The sequence below is a fragment of the Phyllostomus hastatus genome, unplaced genomic scaffold, assembly GCF_019186645.2.
Source record: "Phyllostomus hastatus isolate PE091 unplaced genomic scaffold, TTU_PhHast_1.1 phas_contig_16, whole genome shotgun sequence".
In the NCBI taxonomy this organism is placed as follows: Eukaryota; Metazoa; Chordata; class Mammalia; order Chiroptera; family Phyllostomidae; genus Phyllostomus; species Phyllostomus hastatus.
Genome location: NW_025333643.1, coordinates 9,760,135 through 9,787,778, shown reverse-complemented (window position 1 = coordinate 9,787,778; position 27,644 = coordinate 9,760,135). Strand labels below are relative to the sequence as shown.

Below are 27,644 nucleotides of genomic sequence, written 5' to 3'. Positions count from 1 at the left end.
GCACAGCCATCCCACAACCCTGAGATCCTTCTGGAACATGTCTCACCTGTTCGATTCTGTTGTCACTGAGATCCAGGTTGACCAAGGAATACAGCTTGTGCAGGCCACTCAGACTCTCCAGAAGGTTACCTGCCAGGTTCAGAGTCTTGACATTCCCTAGTTTAGTATGAACCCCTTCCAAGGAGGACAGCTTGTTGTAGGACAGGTCAAGGTGCACGAGGTTGTACAGGTGCTGTGGCAGCATTGAGAACAGGTAGAGTATTTCAGGTCAAGGCTCCAAAGAAAGGGGGCTGACATTAATAATCGGATGGGCCTTCCAACCTGACCTTCCACAGGTCAGACCCACGGCCTCTGTCCATTATTTGTGAGGGAACTCCCTCTTTCCGCCTGCACTTGCCACAGCCCAGCGGCATCCCCTGTAGAAGCAGCACAGCTAACTGGGTAGGTGCAAAGTTTGGAAATGAGGCTTGCCTCTTCACGATGGAGGTGCATCATCTTCATCTCGCTTGCTTTGTATTTATGCATCTTTTCTAATTCTGGGGAACTACAGCAACAATCACTCAGAGTGTCTCTGGGACCCTAAAGGGACAGTAGCAGCACCTGTTCCTACAAACCTCAGGGACACCCAGATACCTTTCAAGTGACTGTGAGAGAAAACTCTGGGGTACGGCCCGACGCCCAAGGCTGCATCAGCCTTCAGAACTCTCAGAGACCCGTAAGAAGGCCGTAAATGGTGATGGTCTCCAAAGACATTAATTACCTGCAGGTTGTCCACGACTAGCACTCCATTGTGACTCAGGTCCAAGAACTCAAGCTTTGGAATCAGTTTCTTGTGGAAAAATGAAAACAAAAACTTACCAACACTCGACATTATTCTAGAAGGCTGGACCCTACGTACCCCTGCACATGGTGGACAGAGACGCCCTGGGACTCTTCCTTCTGACCCTGGACTCCTGGGCTGGCCATCTCTGTAGGGCCACTGATATGGCACCTCCCAGCGCCCACCCAGCAGCATGTCCACAGGAACACACAGGGACTCCAGTGATGAGCAGCACCCCCCTCCCCACCATTTTTATGGAGTACTTGGCTTATGAAGATGACAAATGGCAAGGTCCCAGAGAAAGAAGTCTGTCCATCTTTCTTCTCCCACCCTACCCATTGAGAAGTACAAACACAGGAATCATACTACTTCCCAAATGTCATCTGGATGTCATTCTTCCAGGAGCACATCTGAACCTGTGGACTGACTTTTCCACTTCACTCCTTAAGAGTAAATTTCACTATTCACTGTGTTTTTATGTCAAATGTACATGCAATTAATATGCATTGTTTCATTCTAAGTACTATCTCACTTATTTTAAATAATCCCATTTTGAAATCAATTAAAAAATTACAGGCAACGCACAGAGCCCAGGTTTTCTGTGGTCCTTCCAGAAAAGCCAAGTTAAATACCCAACCTCAGCATTCAGAGAAGACCCTGGAGCCCCCTGCTGACAGCGTACCACAGACTCGTCAATCTTGGAGATGCTGTTGTGGCTCAGGTCTAGAGTGGTCAGTGCTTGCCACGTGGGGATGATGGCAGTCACGGGGCCTTCCAGGGCTGTGCCTTCTGGCTCCCACTCATCAAATTCCGAGGCTTCAGGAACAAGGACTTCCTGTGTAGGAACATCTGTTGAGCACACTTGGGCCCTCACGCAACACTCACTGGGAATGCAATCATTGCAAAATTTCAGGAAGGGCTTAAGCATATTTAGCATGTGGAAGTGAACTTGCATTAAAGTTGGGCTTCGGCTCATATGTCTTTAAACGATTGTGAAATAACTGAAAAGCTGAGCAACATAACAGCTTTTTGGTATGTGTTCTGGTCCTGCTTCACGAGCAAATGCTTTCCAAGCTCACAAGGGCCTTTTGCCATCTATATGGTGATGCCTTTTCTGGCTTAAATCTCAGAAGCTAAAGGTCAGAATTCATGGTGTTTCCAGGCAACTGTGCTTTCCAAGCTGGCGCTGTGGTCCCCACTGAGCCCTTTTAACCGTTACTTCACAGGGCTCAAATCCCACAGTCCTGAGGTAGCAGCACTGAGCACAGGGATACCACTGAAAGGAAGGGAGGCAGGTCTCCTCATTTTGACTTTCCACACCCACAAGACTTCTCTTGATGGTTCATTTCTGTCCCCATGAGCCAGGTGGCAGGAAGTGCTTCAGAGGGGCAAGGCTGCCTGGCACCCTTGCTCTTGACACAGCTTCTTTCTTTTAGTCACTAAGCCTCAAATTTCACCAAGTCCAAATGTCGATTAGACATTCTAAGCCAGTGATTTTTAACCAGTGTGCTATAAGAATTTTAAAACATGCAGTACCTATTTTAGTCAGGGGCACTGAACTCTTTCCCCTTAGGTTGGCACTTAAAAAAAATGACAACAGCCAGCACAATGATAGCTGTCCAGTGTGAATGAATCAAAATTATACCTTTTGGGGGGACAAAAATATATTTTGTGGTGTCCTGCAGAATTTTAGTGATTAGTTTATGTGTGCTATGAGATGAAAAAGGTTGAAAATCACTAGTCTAAGTTATAAAAGTAGCCATTAGGCTTTTCTAGAGAAGGGCCTTAATGTTACTAAGATGCAACCCATCAGGTAAATAGAAAAGATACCTCGCGTTCTCAATTCAGGTATTTCTGTTGCTCACATACAAACAGGGCCTAACATATCCACAACCTCACCTGTCTCATTCAAGTTCACTAAGAATAAGACACAAACAAGTGCTGAGTCAGGGTTTTTTAAGCTTAAAGAAACATTTATCTCAGTCTATCTAATAAACGTCCTGTCACTTGCCACTTCTTGACAATTCATTCATCAAATACCAGTGACTTTTTTTTTTGAGGGGAGGGAACCCAGTTCCTTAAAATATCTTGTTTAACAGCATGATTTTTGATGAAGATGTAGAGATTAAAGCATCCCAGGGGCTGCTAAGAGCTGGGAGGTCTCACATGAGTGTGTGGCTTCCCAGGCTCAGGCAACTTCCAGCTTCTGGTTTCTGGTAGTGGCAGTGCTCACACCCACCTTCGCTGGGGAGACCACAGCACAGGACCCTGCCCCACAGATGGTGTCCAGGCAAGAAACGGGGTGCTCACCTCCATTGAAGTTGCTGAGAAGCGGACACTCATTGTGGCTAAGGTGGGCTTTGATGCGACTAGTCCCCGGATGTGCTTGGCATCACAGTGGCTTATCTAGAACAAGGAACAGCTGTGTCTCAGAGCTGAACACAAAGGCCATGCTTGAGAAACAGATGCTTTAATACATTTTTTATTATCCGTTATAGAGTCCCCTTTCATTTTTAAAATGGTAACAAAATTGGCATCACAAACCCAAGAGTTCAATAGTGAGTAATGCACAGTATTTCCTGTTATGTGTGGGCATGCCAAGGGCAGAGAACTCTCAAAGCCCTTAGCCGGTCTGCCTTGGGAAAGACATGCAACTGATTCTGCCCGACCCTTGGGATGAGTTCTCACACTTCAACTCAAGCAACAAGGAGACCCAGAAGGGGCCAGGCACTGGTGCTCCATCCTGTCCATGACAAATGCTGCCCACGACAGGGGCAGAGACCTGCAGACCAGCCAAGAGCAGCAGTAGCCCCTCTTTCTCTGCCTTCAGGTTGGACTTACTTACCTAGATGAAACCTGCCACATACTGACAAACACAAAAGTAACATCTTACAATTAAGTCCAGACACCCAACATCAGAAACACTTCTAGCCGCACGGTCATAAGCAAGATGATGCTTGTGCAGAACTCAGCTTTGCCTGCACTCCAGGGGCCCTGGGCCTTACCTCCACCTGATGAAGAGACTTGAATATTGACAGATCAAAAGGCAGCAGCTGCTCCTGAATGTTGCTGGTCCCAAAAGGTCCTTCTGTGCCAGAAACCTGCAGCCACAGATATGGCTTGATTCAGGGATGCTGTCACATGGCTCCACATCCATGTCACAGGGCAGTGCTACAGCAACTGCCATCCAAAGAAGCTCTGCCTGGCTATGAGGCAGGATGGGCATGTGCCCCATCAACAAAGCAGGCTAAAGCCAAGGTTTAAGCCAAGGACACTGGGTCATGACTGCCCCCTAGTGCTCACAGCCAAGAACACCAAAGCTGGCCTTCCTTGCTGGGATGGCCCAGCCTGCCAGTGAGTTGTTAGGTCCCATGCCCACAAATGAGCTGCCGCAGCTTTACCTTAAGGTACTTAAGGCGACAGGTGAAGTCCAGGATGTGCCCAAGGTCAGTCTTGGCGTCCCCGCTGGCACACGTGGGCTTTCCCTGCTGCAGCTGTTCGGTGACTGCATAGAGCTGCAGGGGCCTGATGGCAAAGACCTCGCCGGCCCCCAGGAGCTGTTCTCCTGCAACAGCCATGCCCCCATGGAGGGTGAGCGTTCACCTCCAGCCCAGTTCCAGTCAAGTGGTCAGGGCATCTGCCCACCTGGCTAAGAGTTAACAAGAACTTGGCAAATACCTGCTATGTGTGCTGCACCACATCAGGACAAAACCACAGTCCTGGGCACACAGGAACAGCTGCCCTGCTGAACTCATGGTGGGCTTAGAGCATACCCAGAACATATGATTACAAAGGAGGGAGAGGCCATGGGAACGTGCAACTGGGGAGCCTCCCTGAAGTGAGTCTGTTAAAATCTGAAGTACTGAACAAAGATAAAGCTGATGCAAGGCAGCATTGTGGGCAACAGACCCATGATGCAACCTTCAAGATGCAAACGTCTTGAGTTAGGTGGGGCCTAAGTTGCCAGCACAGTGCAGGGCCTGGTAGTAGGCAGGGGTTCTGAGCCAGAAAGATCACCATTGGTTCTCAATCTGCTCCTTCCAGCCATGTGCCCTCAAGCAGATCACCAGGCCTCTCATCCTCAGTATCCTCACTGGCACCCCCTGGGTTGGGGCGTAGGCAGTAAGATGTGGAACACTCGCAGAAAACATGTTACATGTTAGCTACTGTAAGTATGCTTTCTGGCAGGGCTATGACCTATGCTCGGCTTCTGTTTGTCATCTGAACTCTTTCAAGTAAGGACAAACCAGATACAGGAGGACACGATGCCACACACCTTCGAGCACTTTAACTATAGGGCTTTGAACTAGATCCTGAACTTGGGGTTAGCCCTCAAGATAAAAATCAGAGAACCCTAAGGTGAAGGACCACAGTTCCTCAGACCTGGCTGCCTGCAGGGCAGGTAGGTGGGCAGGCTTAGCTGTGGACCAGATCCAGGGCCTTGGGCAACCGCAGGAAGGTGAGCCCTGGCATTCATTTGGCACAGACCAACTGATGGAGTTCTGTGCCACCCTGCACCCCTGGCTCCCTAATAGGGTGGGCAAGTTGCATCCGGTATTTTGGGGACCCCTGACTACATACCTTTTTCGAAGAGCTCCTCAGCCAGAGCTGCAGTGATACCATTTATCTCCTGCAGAAAAAACAAAATCCAGTTAGGAAGTCCCCCTGTCCCCAGTCACTGGGACTAGCACACTCCCTATCTACCTCCTCTGCTATTGCAATGCCAGCTCTCCATAAAGTTAGACAGAATAAAGGAGAGAACCTGTAATGAATCAAGGTGCATCGGAAGGGAAATGAAATATTTCCAGTTGTATGAACACTGAAAATGTCTCCTCAAAAGCAGAACAGAAACCAGACTAATGCTGCAACTTTTAAGTCCACATAGGCACTGGCTGAGAGCACGAGACCCAGGAGGCTGGCAAAGCCTGGCTGTGAAGCACTTGCCAGGAAGCCAGCAGCTCCCAAAACTGGGCCTGGGAGAGCCTGGAGAGGGCATCATGGGAAGAAAGTCCTGTTTTTCTGGAAAAGGGGTTCTCATGACCTTTGTGAGATAAAATACCTCCCAAGGCCAACCCTCCCTGACAGTGACCATTGCTACTTTCATGCTTCAAAGGTGTCTTAGGAGAGTGAGCACTTGTTCTCTTCCTGTGCTTGTCCCCTCAAGCCTTGAAACAGTGCTACATGGCCCCAGAGTCACGAGAAATAGGGAGGAAAAGAGCTCTCTTTTGGAATGTTATGACGGAGGCCGAAGCATGACAAGGACAAGTCTTCAGTCAAGTTCTGAGGTCCTAATTCATGATGGGCAATGGCCTGAGTACTCACGATGTGGTGGCTCACCCAATCCTACCAACGCCCTATGTGAGAAGACATCATTTGGGAACCTGTTTCTCAGATGAGTAAACTGAGCTGAGAAGTGTTGTAATTCTCCAGTTCTATGTAGCTGGAAAGTAGCAAAGCCACATACCCAAGAACTCGGCCATGAAGCCTCTCAGTATACAACCAATGGCTGTAGCACTTTAGTGGTATAATCGTGGGGTCGGCAGGGCCCCTGGGTCCTCAGCCCCACATCCTAAAGTTAAGAATTTTAACTAACTGACAGATAGCAGCCAACAGGACTTTTTTAATAAACAGGTCCAGATGGAGGTTGCACAATTGCCTTCCTAACTCTCAGGAACATCTCTGCCACCAGGATATGCAAGTCATGTGTTTACAAGACTCGAAAAGCACCAGGTTACAGGAGACAGGGTGTCCTTTTCCTTTCTTTTTTTTCCCCTTCTCTTTGGCTTGTTTGTCTTTTTCTTACCTTGCATACATATGCTGCAAATATCTTCCCCCGTCTGTGTATGACTTTTCCCTTTGCTTATGGTGGTTTTTCACTTTTGTGTTGTTTAATGTGTGATTTTTTTCTTTGTGAATTCTGGGTCCTCTTCCCCAACCCAAAGATTATACAAATATTTTTCTAATGTTTTCTTTTAGTGCTTTATGGTATCTTCTAAAAATGTGTTTATTTTTTTAATTTGCATGAAATCCAGTTTACATGTAATGTGAGAATAACTTGGAGATCCACCCATCCTCCCCAACAAATAGACAAAAAGCCAAAGAAGAAAAAAGTGAGAAAACACAGCCCCAGCATTAAGGGGCTCACAGTCTGGAAAGATGCAGGGTTGAATGTAAAGAGCCATCAGAGGGCCGGGGGCAGGCTCCAAGCAGGGGTGCCTCAGCTAGAGAGGAGAGAGGCTGTCAGTTCACATTGGAGTTCAGCTTTAGTTTCTTGCAACAATTTAAACTCAATTACATCTTTACATTTTCCACGGCTGCTGTGAAGAACTGAAGATTAGGAAGAGCTTGAATCGAAAGGCTCCTTTCTCTACCAACAGTTGAGAGCCAAGCCCTGTCTCCAGATCTGTACCTTCCCATTCCCCCTGCAGCCTGGAAGGCCTTGAGTCCTGAACAGCTCCAAGCCCCTCCCCGCCGTTACTCATTCTGGGGCTCCTAAGTGGTCTCCCAGGGGCAAGGGACTCCCTGTCCCACATCCCCACCCAACCTGTGCTGAAGGGACTGGAAGTGCTTCAGGGTGCCACAAATGTCTGAATTGAAATGTATTTTTTTTAAAGACATTCTTTCTACCTCAATAAAAATTTCACTTAAAAATATTATTAGCTAGCCCTGGCTGGCGTAGCTCAGTGGATTGAGCGCCAGCTGCAAACCAAAGCATCGCAGGTTCGATTCCCAGTCAGGGCACATGCCTGGGTTGCAGGCCACAGCCCCAACAACTGCACATTGAAGTTTCTCTCTCTCTCTCTTTCTCCTTCCCTTCCCTCTCTAAAAATAAGTAAATAAACTATTTAAAAAATATTATTAGCTGTGTTTAAAACTGTAACACCCACCCCCAAATGTATTATAGACCAATTGATCAGGTTCCTGCCAAGACCACGTGCTGTTGTGCAGCCTTGGGCAGCAGTGTGAGCTGCATGCAAACATGCCATAGACTAGTGGGGCTGTGGCTCTGCGGCTACCATGCTGAGTGAGCATGTCTGTGCACACAGGATCCCCACAACCAGCTGCACCCTACTGCACACACACGCCTGCACTCAATGCATACCCCCAGGCTGCACGATGCCTCCATGTGGCACATGCATGAGCTGTGCACTCAATGGGGCATAACGAAGGGCTCAGTTACACATCACTGTGTGGTACACACACACGTGTCTGTATCACTGTCTAACTTTCCTGTCTGTGATGAGGCATTCTAGCAGGAATGAAGTAGTAAAAATTTCCCATTGAGGGATTTGAGCCTAAACTGACTGAAGAGAGCTCCAAGACTAAGTAGCAAAGAAATGTTACCATTTATAGCCTTAGTGCTTTGCAACTAAAACAAATGATGGATGTGAATGCTAAGGGCTAATGCAAAGATAACAGTTCCATCATAGCTCCTGATTTCAATTTTCAAAAAGTGTCTTTGTTCTAGCCAACTGGCTTTAAAATAAGAAAATAATATAGGTGCCACCACTGAAAGGAACAGAGGCCCTTTCCTTACCAGGACAGGCCATACTGGCTAGCAGCTGGTGTGCCCTGCCACGGGCCATCGGTTTTTCAGGTCCTCTACCTTCACTGTGCCATCTCCTAAAATCCTCAAGAGCCAAGGTCATCACTCTCCAGCTCACAAAAGAGGAACTGGGGCATAGAAAGGTTAGATGCCTGACTTGGAAGCAGCTGGATTGAGAGATAAACTTCGCTTTGCCTGCCTCTCAAGTCCACAGTTAGAAAGCCTCCCCCAAAAGGGAATGCTGGAATTCTCCCTGGGATTCTACTTTACTGAATTTGAAAACCTCTGCTCTATAGGGTTCTGGGATGAGGTCTGTCACCGTGGGTCTAGGAGTATGGGGACACAGCTATCTGAAGAGAAAGCATAGCAACAGGCCCAGGGCTGCACCAGACCCCAGATTCTCCATCTCAGTCAGAGTTGGCTGGGAAAGCAGAAGTGCTCTATTTCCTTGCCATTAAAATATGTCCTGCAAAAGAATGAAGTTGGACTCCTAACTCACACTATATACTACTCACAATGGATCAAAGACCTAAACACGAAAGCTGAAACAATACAATTTGTAGGAGAAAGCACAGTTGTACATCTTTGTAACCTTGGATTAGGTAAGGTATGACATCAACGGAAAAAAGAAAAGATAAAATGAACTTTACCCCCTGGCTGGCGTAGCTCAGTGGACTGAGCGTGGGCTGTGAACCAAAGTGTCGCAGGTTCGATTCCCAGTCAGGGCACATGCCTGGGTTGTAGGCCAGAGCCCACAGCAACTGCGCATTGAAGTTTCCCTCTCTCTATCTCCCTCCCTTCCCTCTCTAAATAAATAAAATCTGAAAAAAAAAAAAAAAAGAACTTTACCAAAATCTAAACTTTTGTTTCAAAGGACACTATCAAGAAAACGAAAAAACAATCCACATAATGGGAGAAAATATTTGTATATCACATTTCTGGTAAGGGTCTACTATCCAAAATATATCAAGAATTACAGCTCACCCTGGCTAATGTGGATCAGTGGGTAGAGTGTTGTTCTGCAAACTGAAAGGCTGGCCAGATTGATTCCCAGTCAGGGCACATGCCTGGGTTGTGTATTCAATCCCCAGTTGGGGGCATGTGAGAGGCAATGAATCAATGTGTCTCTGACAGATCAATGTTTCTTTTCCTCTCTTTCTCCCTCCCTCCCTTCACTTCTCTCTAAAAATAAATCAATAAAATATTTAAAACAAAGAATTACAACTCAACAACAAAAAGACAGATAACCTAACTTTTAGAAGTGCAAAGGATTTGAATACATTTTTCCAAAGATATGTCAATGACCAATAAATACATGAAGAAAGGCTCAACATCATTAGTCATTAGGCAAGCACAAATCAAAACTACGAGATACCACTTTATACCCATTACAATGGCTATAAAAAAAAAAAAAGAACAGTAACAAGGGTTGGCAAAGATGTGAAGTGATTCAGAATGTATACATTGCTGGTAAGAATGCAAAATGATGCAGCTGCTATGAAAAAAAATTGGCAGTTTCTCAAATAGTTACCATATGAGTCAGTAATTCTACTTTCAACAGAAACTAAAACATGTCCACACATAAATTTCTACATGGTTATAGCAGCATTATTCATAATAGCCCCAAAGTGAAAATAATCTACTTATCAAGTGATGATCGGATAAACAAAATGTGATATATCCAAACAGTAGACTATTCAGTCTAAAAAGGGCCGAAGTACTGATTTATGCTACAATATGAAAGGACCTTGAAAACATCACACTAAGTGAAAGAAGCCAGTCACAAAGGCCATATACTGTATGATTCCATTTATATGAATCCATGGAGATAGAAAGTAGGTTAGTGATTGCTAGGGGCAGGGCAGGATGGAAAATGATTGCTAATGGTACAAAGTTCCTTTTTGGGGGATGAATGTTCTGGAATTAGTGGTGATAGATGCACAGCCTGTGAATATACTAAAAACCAGGGAACTGTACACTTTAAAAGAATGAACTTTTTTTGGTATGTGAATTCTATTTCAATTAAAAAAAAACCCCAACAAAACCCACACCTCAGCCTAATAAAAATTCCCTGGGTCCACCCTGTCCAATGTCAGTCCCACAAGAGGTAGGGCATGTTGGGAACAATTTCAGAGGACACAAATGGGACAGAGGTTAAGAGAAACATTCTCTAAGAGCTCCCAGTCTATAAAAAAGGTTGACAAATCTCTAGCCCGTTTGTTCAAACTCATTTGAGGATCTAATCTAGCGGTTCCAGATCTGGTGTAATTTTGCCCTTCAGGGGGATATGTGGCAAAGTCTGCAGACATTTTTTGGCTGTAATTAACTGGGCGGGTGAGGTGCTACTGGCATCTGGTGGATGGAGGCTGGAGATGCTGTTATACAATGCACAGAACAGCCCCTACAACAATTACCCAGCCCTAAATGTCAACAGTGCCAAGAGAGACAAACCTTTATTTAATTCAGTGAAGGGTCAATTACTTTTTTAACTTCTTGGATTTATATAACCCAGGGGCCTGTTTGATAACAGTAATTTTAAATATGTCCACACTGCTCCAAGCAGTAGAGCATGAACAAAGCCACAACCATACATGTGGGCCAACCCCAAGCCCATCTCAGGCAAACAGATCTCCAAAGAGAAGTGCAGGCCTTTCCATGCTCAGAAATGAGAAAACCTGAGGAATCTGGAGAGACTACCTCCTCAAAGACCCAAGGTATAAGCAATGAATCATACATTTGAAAGGCTGCTTATCAAGCTTTGTCCTTAATATAGCTAATCAAAGCTTCAAAAAGTGCACTTTTTTAAAGTATATTTTATTAACTATGCTATTATAGTTGTTCCAATTTTTCCCCTTGTCCCCTTCCACCTGATCCCTTCCCTCCTGCAATCTTCCCCTAGTTCATGTCCATGGGTTGTGCATGTAAGTTCTTTGGCTTCTCCATTGTCTGTACTGCTCTTAACATCCTTCTATCCATTTTGTACCTATTGATTATGCTTCTAAATGCCTATACCTTTTCCCTCATTCTCCCCTTCCCTCTCCCAGCTGATAACCCTTCCAAGTGATTTCTGTATCTATGATTCCTCTTCTGTTTGCTTAGTCTGTTTTTTAGATTCAGTTGTTGATAGCTGTTTGTCATTTTAATGCTCACAGTTTTGATCTTCTTTTTCCTAAATTAGTCCCTTTAATATTTCAAATAATAAGGGTTTAGTGATGATGAACTCCTTTAACTTTACCTTGTCTGGGAAGCACCTTATCTGCCCTTCCATTCTAAATGATAGCTTTGCCTGATAGAGTAATCTAGGTTGTAGGTCCTTGCTTCTCATCACTTTGAATACTTCTTGCCTGCAGTTTAAGAAATCAGCTGACAGTCTTATGGGAATTCCTTTGTAGGTAACTCTCTGCCTTCCTCTTGCTGCTTTCAAGATTCTTTATCTTTAACCTTTGGCATTTTCATTATGATGTGTCTTGGTATGCTCTTTGGGGCCAACTGGGACTCTCTGAGTTTCCTGGATTTGTGTGTCATACTGGGGATGTTTTCTTTCATTATTTTTTCAAATAAGTTTTCGATTTCTTGCTCTTCCTCCTCTCCTTCTGGTATCCCTATGATTCAGATATTGGCTCTTCTGGAGATGCCCCAGAGTCTTCTTTAAACTCTCCTGTTCTGATAGGTTGGCTGTCTCTAAATCTCTTAGTTCTTTTTCTGGGTTTCTGCTCTGTTCCTTCATTTGGGCCATATTTCTTTGTCCCCTGATTTTGGCATCCTCCGAATCTGTGTACTAGGTAGAGTCACTCAGATTACGTTTAAGTGCACCTGTTAAGTTGTATGGGGCAGAGCCTTGGGTATTTGCCAGGGCAGGGCAACCACGGCTCTGTATGTGTGTGGGAAGAGTCAAAGAGGGGACAATGCAGCTGCTGGTTGACTTCTGGGGCTTGCCCAGCCCTTGCCCCGTTTCCAGTCACTTCACCCACATCCCATGTGTGACTGGTGTCCCTTCAGCTGCTGTCCTAGTTGTGATCCCCAGGGTGAGTGGGTTTGCATACGTTCTGGACTCACCTGAGAAACCAGCAATTTCTTCCATCACCCCAACTCCCACTGGGTTTATAACCAGAAGTTATGAGGCTTTCTTTTCCCAGTGCTGGAGTCCTGGGCTGTGTGGTCTGGCCTGGGGCTGGGCTCACTCCTTTACAAGGTGTTTCCCTGATTTTTATCCACCACGCGTGAATGTGGGGCTGCCTGTTCCACTGGCTCCCTCTCCTGCCCTGGCTTGCTCCGCTACCCAAGTCCTCTCCACCCCTCCTCCATGTTTTTACCCCTCCTCCCTGCCTGGATGAATATAGCTTATTTATATTCCTGGTTGTCAGGCTTTCATACAGTTCTAGATGTGTTTCTGGGTGATTTTCTGGCAGTTGTGGGTGTTTTCCGTTTTTAAGTTAGTTATGTTCCTTCTTATTGTGCCCATAAAGTACAGTCTTCCCTAAAATACTAACCTGTAAAGTTTGCCTGAAAGACTCGTGCATTTTTTCTCACATAAGGAAAGGAAATGTAAAAAAATATCTACACCAGGAAACTGCTGCTTACAAGAAAACTTGTGCTTTAAACATGTTTGGACCTTTAAGAACACAAACCCATGAGTCCCTTCCTAAAAGGTGAGCCTAAAAAAGGAGTGGATTCTTTCCTATCTTTATGACATAAAGGGAAAATAATTAAATGTAAAAAATAAAAAAATCTATCACTCTGCCCTGGCCAGTGTGGCTCAGTTAGTTGGGATGTTGGCCGGTAGACTGAAAGGTCATGGGTTCCATTCCCAGTGAGGGCACAGGCCTGGGTTGCAGGTTCAGTCCTGGGTCAGGGCGCATGTGAGAGGCAACCAATCAGTGTTTCTCTCCATTTCTCTCTCCCTCCCTTCCCCCTCTCTCTAAAATCAATAAGCATGTCCTCAAACGAGGATGAAAAGTAATCATAATAATAAAAAATCTATCACCCAGAAATAACTACTACTACTATTTTGGTGTATAACCTAGAATTTTCCTAGACAAATATAAAATCTTTTTTAATACAATGGGACTATACTCTATATCAGGGGTGTCCAACCTGCAGCCCATGGGCCACATGTGGCTCAGGATGGCTATGAATGTGGTCCAATACAAAACTGTAAATTTACTTAAAACATTTTTTTTTTGTGATTACATGCTGTAACATATTTAATGTATAACCCAAGACAACTCTTCTTCCAGTATGGCCCCAAAATGCCAAAAGGTTGGATACCCCTGCTATACATATTGTTTTACAGCTTGCTCTTTTTATATAGTAATATATTTATTTTCCTATGTTAACAAATTCATTGCTACACCATCATTTTTCTAGCAGAATATGCAAAGATCTGGTTATACTTCTTTCTTTTTTTAATCACATCATGTTGGACTTTTATTTTTCAGTATTTTGTTACAATCCTGGAATGACTACCTAAATCCTTTCTATAGTTTCCTAACTTTTTTCCTAAGAATAAATTCTAAGAAGTGAAATTGTGTCCTGGCTAGGTAGTTCAGTTGGTTAGAGAATTGTCCTGATACGTCAACAATGCAGTTCAATCCCCAGTCGTGGCACATACAAGAATCAACCAATGAATGCACAGATAAGTGGAGCAACAGATCGGTGCCCCCCCCCCCCCCGCTTCCTCTCTCTCTCAAATCAATACAAAAATGTGGAATGGTTGTTTTTAATGTTTTGGTTTCAGACCACCAAACTTTCCTCCTTGAAGTTTGCCAGCTCATCCTGTCACCAGCAGCCCCTGAAAGCTGCTCCTTTATCCAGAAACGAGTGCCGAGCTGCTCTACTACATACACCCCCATCAAAGTAAGTTATCCACCCTCACTCACACCTCAACAATGCCTCAAGGTGGCAATTCTGCCAACACAAACTGATCCCTGAGTCTTGAGCTGTGAACCAACTACTCAACATTAGTCCATGTCAGGTGTTAGTTGTTTCTAATGTACCCCCATCCATGTGGATGGAAACCTAGCTTAAAGAACCACAGACCATTTTTGCTAACCAAAATGCCCTATGGTGGAAGAAAGCCTCTCTGTAGTTATAGTCCCTCTAATGTAAGGCAAATCTGTCAATAAACATGCTACTGCCCACACCGTCCCCACAAGTAATGTTCCTCCATCTTCCAACCTCAGGATCAAACTCCAGCCCATCTTTCCTCCAAGATAAGGTCTATACTGGTTTGCTACCTTGAGCTTGGGTGGTTGTGGGATTGCAGGCAAAAGAGAAGACCTGAGAGGAACTTACATAGAACTGAAAATGCAAGAAGTGGGCCAGCACTCTGGGGGCCACACCAGGGAAGGTGGCCAGGAGTGTCTGGAGGTAGACCTCCAAATCCTTCTCCCTCTTTTCCACCAAGCTTCTCGAGTTTTTCCCAATTATTTTTTTGGGTGGAAGCAGATTTTTATCAATCTTCTTCTCTGCAACAAGCTGTAAGAAAACATAAGCATGTTAACCACAGACCAAGAGACTCTGTGATTGTGCAAGACCAAGGGAAGCAGCCTGATGCCTGACATGACTTCCCCAGCTGCTTGTAGCAGCTGTACCAGGATTAGTGATCAAACTGGTGCATCTGGGTTTGGCCTTATCAAGTTCAGTCAGTATTAGAAATACCAACACAATTCCAGATGGGAAGCTCCATCTGGAGACATTTAGAAAAGGAGACCTCTAGGTATCTAAAAATCACCATTTTCTCCAAACAAGAAGGGAAACCACTCAGGGCAGTGGCCTGTCTTTAAAACATTCAGGATGCAAATGAACCAGAAAAAGGCATCTCTTTCTAAGAGCAAAGAAAGAAATGGAATCACAGCCAGTTTTAAAGTATAGGCTATGGAACAGCTATAGGCAGGTCAACCAAGTTCAAATCTGTTCCCTCCTCAGGAAACTGTCCCAGCATCTCATATTCAAGCTAGAACTGGCAATCTTAAAACTGAGTTCAGCCCTGGCTGATTTGGCTTAGTAAACTGAATGCCGGTCTGCAAACCATGGGGTCACTGGTTTGATTCCCAGTCAGGGCACATGCCTGGGTTGTAGGACAGGTCCCCAGTTGGGGCCATGCAAAAGGCAACCTATTGAAGTATCTTTCACACATTTATATTTCTCTTCCTCTCTTTAAAACAAAACAAAAAACAAATACAAAACTGAAGTTCAAATATGTTCCTTGTGCACTATCTCATGCTAGGGCTGAACTCCCAGGAGCCACCAGTTTTTTTTGCCAGTTAAGTTAATAAACTGGTTTATTAAAGAACACTACAGGCATGGAGTCTGTTTTGTCCTAAAACGAATATGTGGCACAATGAGAACTTGGCCTAAAAGCCCCCAAACCCTGAGACACAGGTCCCCCAGCTCTTATTACCTTTTCATGCAGGTCATGGAAGTCACTGTAGCGGTGCTTGACTGTCCATTCATGGTTGCCATCAGTGACCTGGATGATGTAAACCTAAAAGGAAAAACAGTCAGTCCTTGCCTAGTCAGTAACAAGAAGAGCCCCACCCCAACCCCTAGCAATAGCTGTGGGACACCCAGCCCCTCTCAACCCCAGGCCAAAGTTAGGCTGCCCTTGCCCACCAGCCTCTGCACCTGACTCCTGCTGTGCAGCAGGGCACTCTCTCGGCCTCCTGAATGGCCTACCCACTGGATCTGGGAGGCACATGAGATAAGTCTGTGGTTCTGTCCAACAGTGAGGAACAAAAAAGGTGACTATTATGACAAAGCATCTCTTTAGTTTTTTGCTTCCATTCTCCAGATAACCCAAACCCCAATCCAACCAGAGCCTCAGATAAGGGCACCCTCCTGAGGGAGGCAGAAGAGGGCCAGGTCTGGCAGTGCCAGCTTTTCTGCTATATTTTTCCCCAGGGACCCTGCCTATATCCTGGAAGCAAGCCTTTTCCAATCCTTTCAGCTGGTTAATAGCTGTGATTTCCAATGCTGAGCCAAGAGTCAAAGCACTAAAAAGCTGATGGGGAAGAGGTGGAGGGAGGGGAGAGTGGTGACGGACTATCAAGCAAAATGGCTCAGAGGTTAGGGGACTGGGCCTTGGAATTAAGGAAAACCTAGGTTCAAAACCTGGCTCTTGAAATTTCCTAGCTGTGTCTTACGTATGAATCACTATATAAGTGACTGGGAGCTTAAGTTTTCACTGAGCCTCAGTTCCTCCACCATAAAATCTGATAGGTTTAAGAATGAAATAAAGTAATGCATGCAAAATGGTTTGTGCAGGGCCTGACATGCAGCAAGTATTCAATTAAAAGGTAGGTGTATTAATAATACTCAACTCAGCATACCCAGAAACAAAATGGTAGGGTAGGCCTGGGATCACCCACCTCCTCTTACCCATTCAGAGGAGGGGCTCAGCACTGTGGAATAAAGAGAGCTCTTTTGGGCTGACCATCCAGCTCAGTGCAGCTTGTGGTTGATGGCCAGCCAGCCTTTGGTTTAGAGAACTCAACCCTCACCTAGTGGAGGACCCCTGGTCCTAGTGCCCCACTCCTTTCTGCAGCAAGCAGGGAAGGGAGAGGAGAAAATAATCAACTGAGCTGATGCCTCCACATAGAAGCAGCCATTTCTCCAGGGCTGGCCTGTTGCTCCAGTATCTGCCCTCAGACCCTCTTCACAGCCTGGCAGCTTCCCTCCCCCTTCTTTCACCTAAGAAAGAAGGAATGACCCTCCTGAGGAGGGTTAGAATGAGAGCTAAGGTAATGGGGCAAAGGCAGGTCCAGAGGCTTCCACCCTCTGGGAACAAAGGACAGGTTGCTGGGAGGTGCTCAGTAAGCCCCCACCTCAGGAAGCCTATCAGGCCCTAGGCCTGGCGTCCAACTCCATCACAGTCGGGAACAACACCCTCCCCCCCCCATCCCCCCCAAAACCATTCCTGTCCACCATCTCTCCCACAGTCTTGAAGTGTGCGTGGGGGGGGGGGGGCTTGCTGCCTCAAGGTGCTCTCAAAGCCATGAAGACCCTTCAGATTCCTGGGTCTTGCATTTTCAGCCCTGAGGGGACCCCCCCCCCCCACCGGCAAATTCCCCGTATATGAGATTCATCCCTCCTCCTTTCCTGTCTCTGCCTGATCCCCAGGACCTCAGGACCCCAAATTCGCCCTCATTTCTGGAGCAAATCTCAACTGCGACCCCAAAGTCCCCAGATCGAAACCCTACTCCCTCTCCTATATGGACTGCAGGGTTCTTCGAATTCCATTCATCAGACACCCCTTCCCTAATCCCCTCCTCCTGGACCCCCTGTCTTATCCTCCTTGGCTGGCGCCCCTCCAGGCCTAAAGAATCTAGAGGGGCCTCCTCCACATCTAAAGCTCCTTCCTCCCCAGACTCCCTTTATCCCTAGATACCACCCAACCCTAGCATCCTTTCCTGAACAAGGACCCCTTCCCAAAACCTCTCCCTGGGTTTCTTCCCGGACCTACGCAACCGACATCCCTTTCCCAGACACTCCTATCCAAGCGAAATTGCTGGTCCCTTACCCAGACCTCCCTGGTCGTGGAGCCCAAACCTCCTCCCCAACCCCCACGACTCGGATTCTGGGTTCCAGCCACCACCCCCGGTTCGGGCGTCCGCCCCCTTAGCACACCGTATATGTGTCCACGAGCTCGGAGCCCACGACGCGCGCCTCCTTTGCTGGCTCGGCCTCCCGCTCGGGCCCGAAGCTGCGGGCCACAGTCGCCATGTTCCGGGCTCCCCGGCCACCCGGCGCAGACTAGCAGCAGCAGGGGGCGGGGTCAGCGTCCCACCGCCCCCAGGTCCCCACGGTCTCCCGGCCCCACCTCCGTCGCGCGCCACACCGCCATCTTGGCCCCACCGCTTCCTCGCGCCTTCGCCCCGCCCCTCGCGCGTTTGTTGACAGCAACTACTCTTGGCGCGCGTGCGCAGACCTCGCGGGCCTTTCTACTTGCGTAATCTGTACCTGGTTTTCGTAGCCCGCCGCACTCTTTGCAGCTAGGGAGAAACTGAGGCCCTTGGCGGGTAGCTTTGGGCCACACCATTTGGTACCTGGGAGGGGGGACAGAAGGCCTGTCACCTCCCTGGCTACTTGTAGCAAGTTACCGCTTCGTCCGGCCTCAGTTTCCTCCTCTGAAAAAGAGAGAAAATAATGTCCCCTCAGCTGGATCCTGGGCTCATTCTCTATAGGTCGAGAAGGTTGAAGAAGATACCAGAGGTGCTTAGAGCCCAGGGCAACTCTGGCCAGTTGTTAACCTGTCCGAGACTCAATATCCTCTGTCATGTGGGCTGCTGGAGAATTGAGTGTGTTAATTCAAGAAGTGTCCTGGCTTGCAAGACAGGGAGCTATTATGGTTATCTAGAGAAAAGTCAGTATGGGGCAGCAGGGTGAAGATGGAAGGAAGGCATGTGTGCTGGTCATTGGGCACAAGGCTCCCAGATGGTGTCCTACTAGAGCTTGAAATGTGGGGGGTGACAGACTGTCCCTAAACCCAGGGACTGTAGTGTTGGAATGGGAAGCACAGGCACAGAGACAGCCCTAACCCAGGGGAAGACCCAGACCTAGAAGAAGGTGGTGGTAACTCAGCTGGATGGGAAGGGGAGAATCTGGCATAGATGGGGCATCTGTAGATGTGTTTGCTGGATGACTGAATGCAGCTGGCCTAAGCCCAGAGCTAGTACTGCTTGGGTGAGATGAGAAGTCTGGGGTGTGGCTCCTGTGGTACCCCTGGCTGAAGGAACCAGACCACTTTGTCCTAAGGGGGTCTGTGACTTCTCCACCAGTTCCACAGCACTGTACTCCGAACTTAGCATTAGAGGTTTCTCTTAGCAGTGCACTATACTCCCAACCCTCTCCTTGCATACAGTCGCCTGCTACTGCAAAGAAGTTAAGTTGAGGAGGGGGCTGCCAAGTCAGCCAGACTCTGGGCAAGTTGCCACCTCTCCAGAATCCTCAGTTTCCTTATCTGAAAAATGGGGGTATCACCCACCTCCCTGATTGGATGGGAGGTTAGGCAGCTGGGTGTAGGAGCCTGGCCTGGACCCCATAACTTGTACTTCCTGTCCTCCTAGGTTCATGTTTTCATTCATTGAAGAAAACTTTCCAGAGAGTCCCCTGAGAAACATGGGGTAACAAAGGGAAAGAGACCTGGTCCTTACAGCTCTACATCTTCCTGCCCTGGACAGAGGACACAGGGACTCAGGCCAGCTGAGATTGCCAGTGCTGGGGGAGGGGGTGGAGGATGCTACACGCAGGGGTGGGCTGGGCCCGGAATGCAGCTGGGCAGGGCTATTTAAGCCCAGGGCCTCCTGGCAAACAACTTCAGCAGCCTGCCCTCTGAGCCGACAGCATGGATGACATTTACAAGGCTGCGGTGAGGGACTGGGATTGGTGGGCCCACTGGGGAGTCAGTTCAGGATGGGAGGTGGGACAAAGTCACCCCAGGGAAGTGGTGGGGACCCAGGAGAGGCCCTCAAGGGGATGGTGGGTGGTGGGTCTGGCATTCCGGAGTATAGATTGGAGAGGAGCTGTCAGAGTGAGTAGAGGAGGAAGTCGTACCTTTCAACATCATGTCTGCCTGTGTCTCCAAGTGTCTGTAGTCTGTCTCAGCCATATCTCTCTGCATTTGTGTCTTTGGTCTCTGGACCTTTGCCTTTCTTGGTGTCTTTCCATCTTTTAGTTCTAAGCTGTCTCTGAGTCTGTCACTGTCTCCTTGTCCCCACACCCATTTCTGCTCCTCGAATTCTGCTTCTCACACATTCACAATCCCCCCAGCCCTCTCCAGCCCCTGGGCTGTCTGAGGATGTATAGGGGGTGATAAGGGGTTATGAGGAGGAGGCTGCAGAGCCAACCCTGAGCTGGGGAAGGGGCTTTGATGTTGGAGGCAGGCAGGGTAGGACTGGGTATGGGGGAGAGCCAGGAAGAAGGAACAGAGGCTGAAACTCCCATCTGGCATGGGGGGCTCAGGGCTCAGTGGCTTAACTGGGGGTTAGGGCTGGAGAATGGTCACCTCAAGTTCCTATAGCCTTCTGGGGTCACTGAGGAGCTTCATGTGATATTCCATCTCAGGGAGGGTTAGTTTGCTGACCTCCCCATGCCCCACAGACAAGGACATCTGGCACAGACAGCTGTCCCCAAAGGAACCCCTCTCTCAGCCCCGAGAGTGTGGTCCCAGTGCTGGCTCTGGGGGTGCCTATCCTGCAGGCATCCATAGAGCTGGGGGGAGCAGCCCTCTGCCCGTGTCCATACAAGGTCTGTCAGGCCTGGGGACTAATTTTGGCTCCTGAGGCACTAGCAGGCCAGGGGGGCAGATAACACTGCCCCACCCCCTGCATGCCAGAGTCCCCAGAACAATCACCAGGTTTAACTCTGTCCCCCGTTAAAAATAGCCCAGTGTCCACCCTGGTCAGGTTACAGAGAGTGGCTTTACCTACCCCCACACTGGTTTTATTGTCCCAACCTGAGGGACAGCTGTCCCTCGGACTACTCAGCTTGGGTTTCAACAGGGCGGCCAGTAGGGCATTGAGTGGTCACCGACTATTGTTACTCAGGGTCACCTTAGTCCTGGAGTGGGTGCCCACCTGTCACCCTGGCCCTGAGCCCAGTCTCAGTGAGGCTAGCTGGGTCACCGAAGGGCTTTAAGGGCAGGGAGGGAGGACCGAGGCCTCTGCTCCATGACCTGGAAATGGCCTGCCTTTTCCTGGGTTCAGTCATCCTACCTGTGGAATGGGTTGGTTTCCTCAACAGCGGCTGGAGCCTGAGTCCTGAGACCTTGTTTCCTCTCTAGGTAGAGCAGCTGACAGAAGAGCAGAAAAATGGTGAGTGTCCCAACACACAGGGCAGGGCTGGGGGATCATGAGGACCCCAGGCTGGAGACCAGAGCCTGAGGTCTCCCTTGCTATGACCATAGAGGTCTCAGAGGGAAGTGGGCAGGTTGGTAGGTGTCTCCAGGGTTCTAGCCTTCTGGGGTCCTGGCTGCTGAGCCCTGGCCACTCTGCTCCCCCTCCCCTATCGGACACAGAATTCAAAGCAGCCTTTGACATCTTTGTGCTGGGTGCTGAGGATGGCTGCATCAGCACCAAGGAACTGGGCAAGGTGATGAGGATGCTGGGCCAGAACCCCACACCTGAAGAGCTGCAGGAGATGATCGATGAGGTGGACGAGGATGGTAAGCCCCTCTACCCTGCCAGGCCCCAGGCCCATAGCACCCCATGTCACTGGGGACCTGAATCTTGACTCTGCCAATTTTTACTCTGTGCTCTTGAAGTAGCTGTTGAGTCTCTCTGAGCCTCGATGGTCTCATACATGAAGGTGGGTAAAACAACCACCTTGCCTCAGGGAATTGGTGTGTAGTTGCAGTGAGAATACCGAGGCCTAGGGTCAAGGGGGGTGCCAGCCTTTCTGACCATCCCTCTTGAATGGCTATGCCTCCTAACCCCCAGGCAGTGGCACAGTGGACTTTGATGAGTTCCTGGTTATGATGGTTCGGTGCATGAAGGATGACAGTAAAGGGAAATCTGAGGAGGAGCTGTCTGACCTCTTTCGCATGTTTGACAAGTGAGTGGGTGGCCCTTGACTTCTGACCCCAAATCTAGCAGAGCTGGGGAAAGGGACAGTCTTCTGATCTCCAGACCTCAGTTCCCTGTTCTGTGCAAGGGGGGAGTGGGATGCCTCATCTCCCAGCGGCTCTGCCCTGCCCCCTGGGTCATGGGTGGGGCTGACCCTTCTTCCCCTTGGCCCCCACCATAGGCTCTGAGACTTCTCTTGCCCTCACACTCTGCAGAAATGCTGATGGCTACATTGACCTGGAGGAGCTGAAGGTGATGCTTGAGGCTACGGGTGAGACCATCACGGAGGACGACATTGAGGAGCTCATGAAAGACGGTGACAAGAACAATGACGGCCGCATCGACTATGATGGTGAGGGATGGTGCACTGGATCTCCTGCTGCCCATGCCCTTTAGGTTCTGACCCAGTTTTGATCCACGCTTGCCCTTCTCTCCACAGAATTCCTGGAGTTCATGAAGGGGGTGGAGTAGATGCCGACCTTTGACCTTCCCCCAGAGCTGCATGTGTTACCTTCCAACTCCAGCTGGGCCCTGGGGTAGGGCAGGGGGCCTGGGACTCCAGGATGGGATCCTGGGCATGTCCTTGACCAAGGGTCCTCTCTGACTCCCTCCTCAGCCCTGTCCTAGGGAATGCAAATAAAGCTCTGCTCCCTGGAGGCCTGGTGTCTTGATTTCCTTCCAGGGGGGCGGGGTGTGGGGAGCTGTGGACATTTCACCAGCTAGTGTTTACTCCTTACCTGAGGACCACTTCCTTCCCTGTCCCAGAGCCCTTGCTCTGACCAGCCCTGCAATCCGCCTTCCGCAGGAAGAGTTAGGTTAGATCAGAGACTACCACATTGCATACCTGACTGCTTCCTTCCTTCCTTCCTTCCTTCCTTTCTTTCTTTCTTTCTTTTTTAATTTGTATTTTATTTTTACAGAGGGAAAGGAAAGGAGAAAGAGAGGAAGAGAAACATCAATGTGTGGTTGCCTCCTGAGTGTTCCCCACTGGGGACCTGGCCTGCAACCCAGGCATGTGCCCTGACTGGGAATTAAACCAGACACTCTTTGGTTCACAGGCCGGCACTCAATCCACTGAGCCACACTGGCCAGGGCTGACTGCTTCCTTTCTACAACAGCTGATGCCCAGGCCCTATCTCCAGCAATTCAGCATCCAGCATTTGTGGTGACTCAGGAATCTACATTTCATAAGCTCCTGGGAGCCATGGCTTTGGTCAGCCAGTGGGCAGCCAGAGGTCCTGCACTTGGAGGGAGGAATAACTGTAGCACCCAACTAGGCCCTGGATGCTCCTTGGCACAGCAGCCCCAGCTCCATATCGGCTCTGGTCGGGGAGAAGCAGAGCACTGTGGGGCCCAGTGGGCCTGCAGCTCTAGTCCGTCTGCCACTCACCTGGATTTCCCTTTGGTAACATTGACTCCCAGGGATCAAGGGGTATATCATCTACTCTACCTTCCCTCACCCATGTGACAAGTGAGGACCCTGCAGCCCAGAGAGGCACAGGGACCTGTAACGGTCATCCAGCGAGTCTAGGGGAAAGCAGAGCCACGTGGCTCCCAGCGAGGGCTCTGTCTGATGGACCAGGTCCACGTGAGAGTAATTTCCAGTTCTCTTGAACCTCAGAGGCTCCAGTGACCCACTTTCTCTCCCTGATAGGAATGGAGGCTCAAAGCCTGGTGGCTCTCAACTTAGTGGGGCTATCCAGGCTGGAGCTGCAGCCAGAAGAGTGATGCTGGTCTGGGGCAGGAGGGGGTGCTGCAAGGAAGTGGAGGTGTGAGCTGTCGTGCTCACAGGAGGGACAGCTGCTATCATGTCCAGGCTCCAGCCAGAATGTCGGCAGCTGTCCTTGCTCCACCCAGCCACTCCACAGCCTCCCCACCTGTGCCCCAGCTTTGGCATTCCCCAGACAGGCCTAGCATTCCAGAGATGGTTTTGGAATTCTGGAGATGCCTCCAGTGGAGGCCAGAGCTGGCAGAAGACCACAGAGAGACCTGGGGGCAGAAGAGGTGGATCCCCTAAGGCCTGCCCTTGGGAGCTGGAGAACTCAAGGATCTACATGTGTACCCAGGAATGATGATATCTCAGGAGAGGAAGCAGGGCTACAATGGGCAATACCACTGACCAGTGTGCCATTTCATGGTTTAGTCACCCCTACTATGTGCATGGCACTGGTTGGATGCTGGGACCCTTCGGAGAGAGACCCAGTTTTTAATTTTGTGGAATTTATAGTCACTTCAGAAAAGACAAAGAGGAAGGTGAGTACAGTGAGGAAACCAGCACAGTGCTGGAATAAGAATTGTAGAGGTGTGGTGGCCATGGGATAGAGCAGTCTGGGAAGGCTTCCTGGAGGAGGTGGCACTGAGCTGAGGCCCAAAGAACCACAGAGAACCAGCTGTGGGAGGGCATAGGGAAAGAGACTGGAGCATTTCAGGAGCAGAAAGGCAGCCTCAACAGCTTTAGAGTGAGAAGGCCTGGTGGCTCTCAGCACAGTGGGGCAAGAAGGGTGAGGCAAGCAGGGTGCAGGGAGGTGCATGGATTCAGGGAATATTTGGAACTAGCAGGATTGAATGTGAGGTGTAAGAAAGTAGGGAGTCAAGGATGATCTTTCATATCAAGGACAAAGCTGCATACAGAAGCCTGGGGGAGGCACAGGTTTCTGGTGGTGGGGTATTGGAAAGTGGAGGTTCCTTTTTTCCTTTAGACTTTAAAAAAATTAACTTTTATTTAATTTTTTAAAATTTATTGATTTTATTCTTTAGAGAGAGAGAAGGAGAAGGGGAGAGAGAGAGAGAGAAACATAGCTTTGTTGTTCCACTTATTTATGCAGTCATCTGTTGTTTCTTGTATCTGTGCTCTGACAGGGGACTGAACCTGTAAGACAGGGGCGTATTGGGACATGACTCTAACCAACTGAGCTGCTGGCCAGGGCCTACATTTTTTTCATTTTTCATTTTGAAATTCCAAACTTGCAAAAATAGTACAAAGAACTCCCATTTGCATTTCACCCAGCTTCCCCAAATGTTAACATCTTAAGCAGCCACAGGACAATGAGCAAACCCAGGCCACTACTAACTCATCTACCGACCTCACTCACATATGTCAGTTGCCCTACTAAGACCTCTGTCTGGACCAGGGTCTGCCCCAGGATCACACACTGTGTCTTGTCATCCTATCCACTTACTTCCATCCAGTCTGTGTCAGTTTCTCAGTCTTGCCTCATCTTTCGTGAGGCATCTTTCTCACCTTACACTTCCACTGTCACTGGAAGTGTAAAGGCCGGTTATTTTGTAGAATCTCACATGATTTGGGCTTGCCTGGGATTTCTTCAGGACTAGATTAGGTTGTGCATTTCTGGCAGGATTATCACGGGGGAAATGGAGAGTCTTTTGGTCCTTGTGGAAGTTGAGATGCCTCTGGAACAGGATGTGGGGATGTCAAAGCAGTGCTGGAGACAAGAAGAGAGCAGAGGGAGAGCTATAAACTCAGGTGTCCTCAGAGCAAGAAACGCTTTCGCAGCCCTGGCCCTGGATGACACTCCAGGGAGAGGGTGTGTAGAGAGAGGTGGCCCAGGACTGCGTGCTGGGCATCCCACACGGGCAGTCTCGGGGAAGAGACGTGGTTGATGAAGTGGGAGAGACCCTGGTGAGTGAGGAGCCTCAAGAGCCAGGGGGAAGGAAAGAGGCATGAAAGACAGAGGATGGTCTTGGCCTTCGGGAACTTGGAGGCCCCCGAGGCCTCGGCCACCTGGACATAAGGGTTTCACTGGAGCAGTGGGATGGAAACCTGGCAGGAGAGGACCAAAGGACTGAGCAAGGTAAAGGGGAGAGGGAGAGTGTGGACAATACTGGTGAAATTTTGCAAATGCTCAGGAAACAGAGAAATGGATGGGAGCTGAGGGGAGATGGGAGTCCAGGGAAGCTCATTTAAGGAAGGGAATCAGGGAATGGTCTGTATGCTGATAGGAATAGTCCAGTGAAATTGAAAAGGGGTGATCCAAGACGCAGGGCAGAGCTGCGGAGGGTGAGCAGAACAGGCTTCTGGGAGTGTTTTAAGGGTCTGGGTGTTGCACTGGGCCTTGACCCGAGCTGGGCAAAGAGAAAAGGGGCTCAACGCACTGAGGGAAGAATTGTGTCAGTGGGGATACTGGGTGTAGGAGTCAAGTCCAGATGAAGGGATGTTCTGAATGGAGATGTAAAAGGTCACATCCTTATTGGTGGTGACTTGCAGGATGGGTGGCTGAGGTGGGGAGAAGAGAAGGGCGAGGACCTGAGAGGCCAGGGAGCAACCAAGGTATGTGAGATGCTGATAGAATAGGGGGAGGAGGAGAGCTCTCCATGAATGGAACAGGAGGATAACTGGGCCAGCTACAAAGGGGGTGCCTGGGCGGGGTGGGGAGTAGGCTGGCTAGTGCCTTAAGGAAGAAGTCCACAGGGAGGGAGCCCTATGGGATTGTCCCAATATCTCTGTTCCAGAATGAGGTTTTTGGGGAGGGGCTGGGGCATCCCTTCCTTCTGAGCATCCTCCCCAACAACCTGCCCCCCCCCACCATGGGAGAGGCTGGGCTGTGATACTGCACATATCTGCCTGGTAGTACCTGATGCATGAACACACATCACACAAGCTCCCATCAGCATATGGCACTGAGCTATCAACCAGTTCCGATTGTTTTGCTTCCTTCACTTGTCTCCATTCGTTCTGGGCTCTGTCATCCTTTGCGTGGATAGTGCTTCCTTTATGAAGCCTCCCTAGATTTCCTCCAACATCTCCTGAAATGTCTCTGACTGGAACCTCTCTCACTGCATCTGCCTCTTCATATTATGATTGCCTGGTTATTGCCTGCTGCCCCAAGAAGCTGCGATTTCTCCAGGGTGGTCCTGCTGACCTGCAAAGGGCCTGACAGAGCCAGCGACTTTGGGGCCTTCCGCAGTTCCCACTTCGTCCATTAGATGGCACAAAATGCATGTAGCTGGGTCCACGGATTGTCAGGGGCACCTTTGGGTCTATTTTCCATCTGCAGCCTGTGAACAGGACCTTTCCAGAAGATCCTTTACTTTCTTCCCAAACTGGAAAACTGAGGCCCAAAGAAGGAGAGGAACTGCCTGAGGCCGCATAACAAATTAACCTTAGATTTTGGGCTCCCAGCCCCTGGCTCAGGCTGTGTGGAGGGGGCTGCTCCCACATCCTGCTCTAGTAGATCCAGGCCTCCCCTGCAGCCTCAGCTGGACCACGTCTGGCTGAGCTGAGACCCCCATGGTGAGCTGGCAGGCTGAGAGTTGGGCCTCTGCCTAGAGCCTGTGGCTACATGCTGGTTGAGGGGCTGTCCGGCTCAATCTCCAGGCAGATATTGGCCCCTGTCCCAGGCTATCTCCTGAAACATCTTTCCAGGGAGTTGGAAGCAGAGGGGCGTCACCCTTCTGAGGGACCAGGATATAATCACCATCATGGCAGTCCCTGCGCAAGCACCAATTTATACAGTCCGTTACACCCAAGGTGACTGGTCCCTGGCCCTGGAAGGAGACGGAGATCCAGAGAGGGAGGAAGGGCTTTGGCCAAAGTTATTCAGTGGAGTAAGAGACAGGTGGTCTGAGGTTTGTCACTGGCCTCCCTGAGTAACGCCTTGTGCAATTCCAGGTCAGAGCGCCCCCTGGGAGGAGCCCTGTGTATACCAGGGGGAGGTGGGGGCAGGGAGACAAGGTTCAAGTTCCTGGGTCCCTCTCA

The 27,644-nt window shown here is 49.0% G+C and overlaps 2 protein-coding genes across 4 annotated transcripts in view; one reads left to right on the top strand and one right to left on the bottom strand.

The window, feature by feature from the left end:
• NISCH (nischarin) overlaps positions 1-18,240 on the bottom strand; it is a 33,863-nt gene extending 15,623 nt beyond the window's left edge. For 2 of the 3 annotated variants that reach the window (XM_045832047.1, XM_045832049.1), the window contains exons 1-10: positions 17,994-18,240; positions 15,769-15,852; positions 14,661-14,843; positions 5,402-5,450; positions 4,222-4,385; positions 3,826-3,921; positions 3,131-3,226; positions 1,503-1,655; positions 761-829; positions 47-232 (exon numbers count right to left, since the gene is read on the bottom strand). In XM_045832047.1, coding sequence (XP_045688003.1) covers positions 47-232; positions 761-829; positions 1,503-1,655; positions 3,131-3,226; positions 3,826-3,921; positions 4,222-4,385; positions 5,402-5,450; positions 14,661-14,843; positions 15,769-15,852; positions 17,994-18,089 — 1,176 coding nt within the window. In that variant the 5' untranslated portion in view covers positions 18,090-18,240. Of the gene's footprint in view, positions 1-46; positions 233-760; positions 830-1,502; positions 1,656-3,130; positions 3,227-3,825; positions 3,922-4,221; positions 4,386-5,401; positions 5,451-14,660; positions 14,844-15,768; positions 15,853-17,993 lie in introns of those variants that run through there. The other variant, XM_045832048.1, reaches the window with a different exon arrangement.
• A 1,364-nt stretch (positions 18,241-19,604) lies between these two features.
• Positions 19,605-22,584, top strand: TNNC1 (troponin C1, slow skeletal and cardiac type). The gene is made up of 6 exons (XM_045832340.1): positions 19,605-19,734; positions 21,148-21,178; positions 21,382-21,528; positions 21,803-21,917; positions 22,144-22,280; positions 22,368-22,584. Exons 1-6 carry the CDS (start codon positions 19,711-19,713, stop codon positions 22,397-22,399), a joined length of 486 nt encoding a protein of 161 aa, XP_045688296.1. The 5' UTR covers positions 19,605-19,710; the 3' UTR covers positions 22,400-22,584.
• Positions 22,585-27,644: the final 5,060 nt, after the last annotated feature.

Excerpts from the sequence above, each read along its gene's own strand:
- TNNC1 (XM_045832340.1), top strand. The coding sequence starts at position 19,711 with ATGGATGACATTTACAAGGCTGCG. Across the intron at positions 19,735-21,147 it reads ATGACATTTACAAGGCTGCG|GTAGAGCAGCTGACAGAAGA; the intron begins GTGAGGGACTGG and ends TTTCCTCTCTAG. Across the intron at positions 21,179-21,381 it reads GACAGAAGAGCAGAAAAATG|AATTCAAAGCAGCCTTTGAC; the intron begins GTGAGTGTCCCA and ends TATCGGACACAG.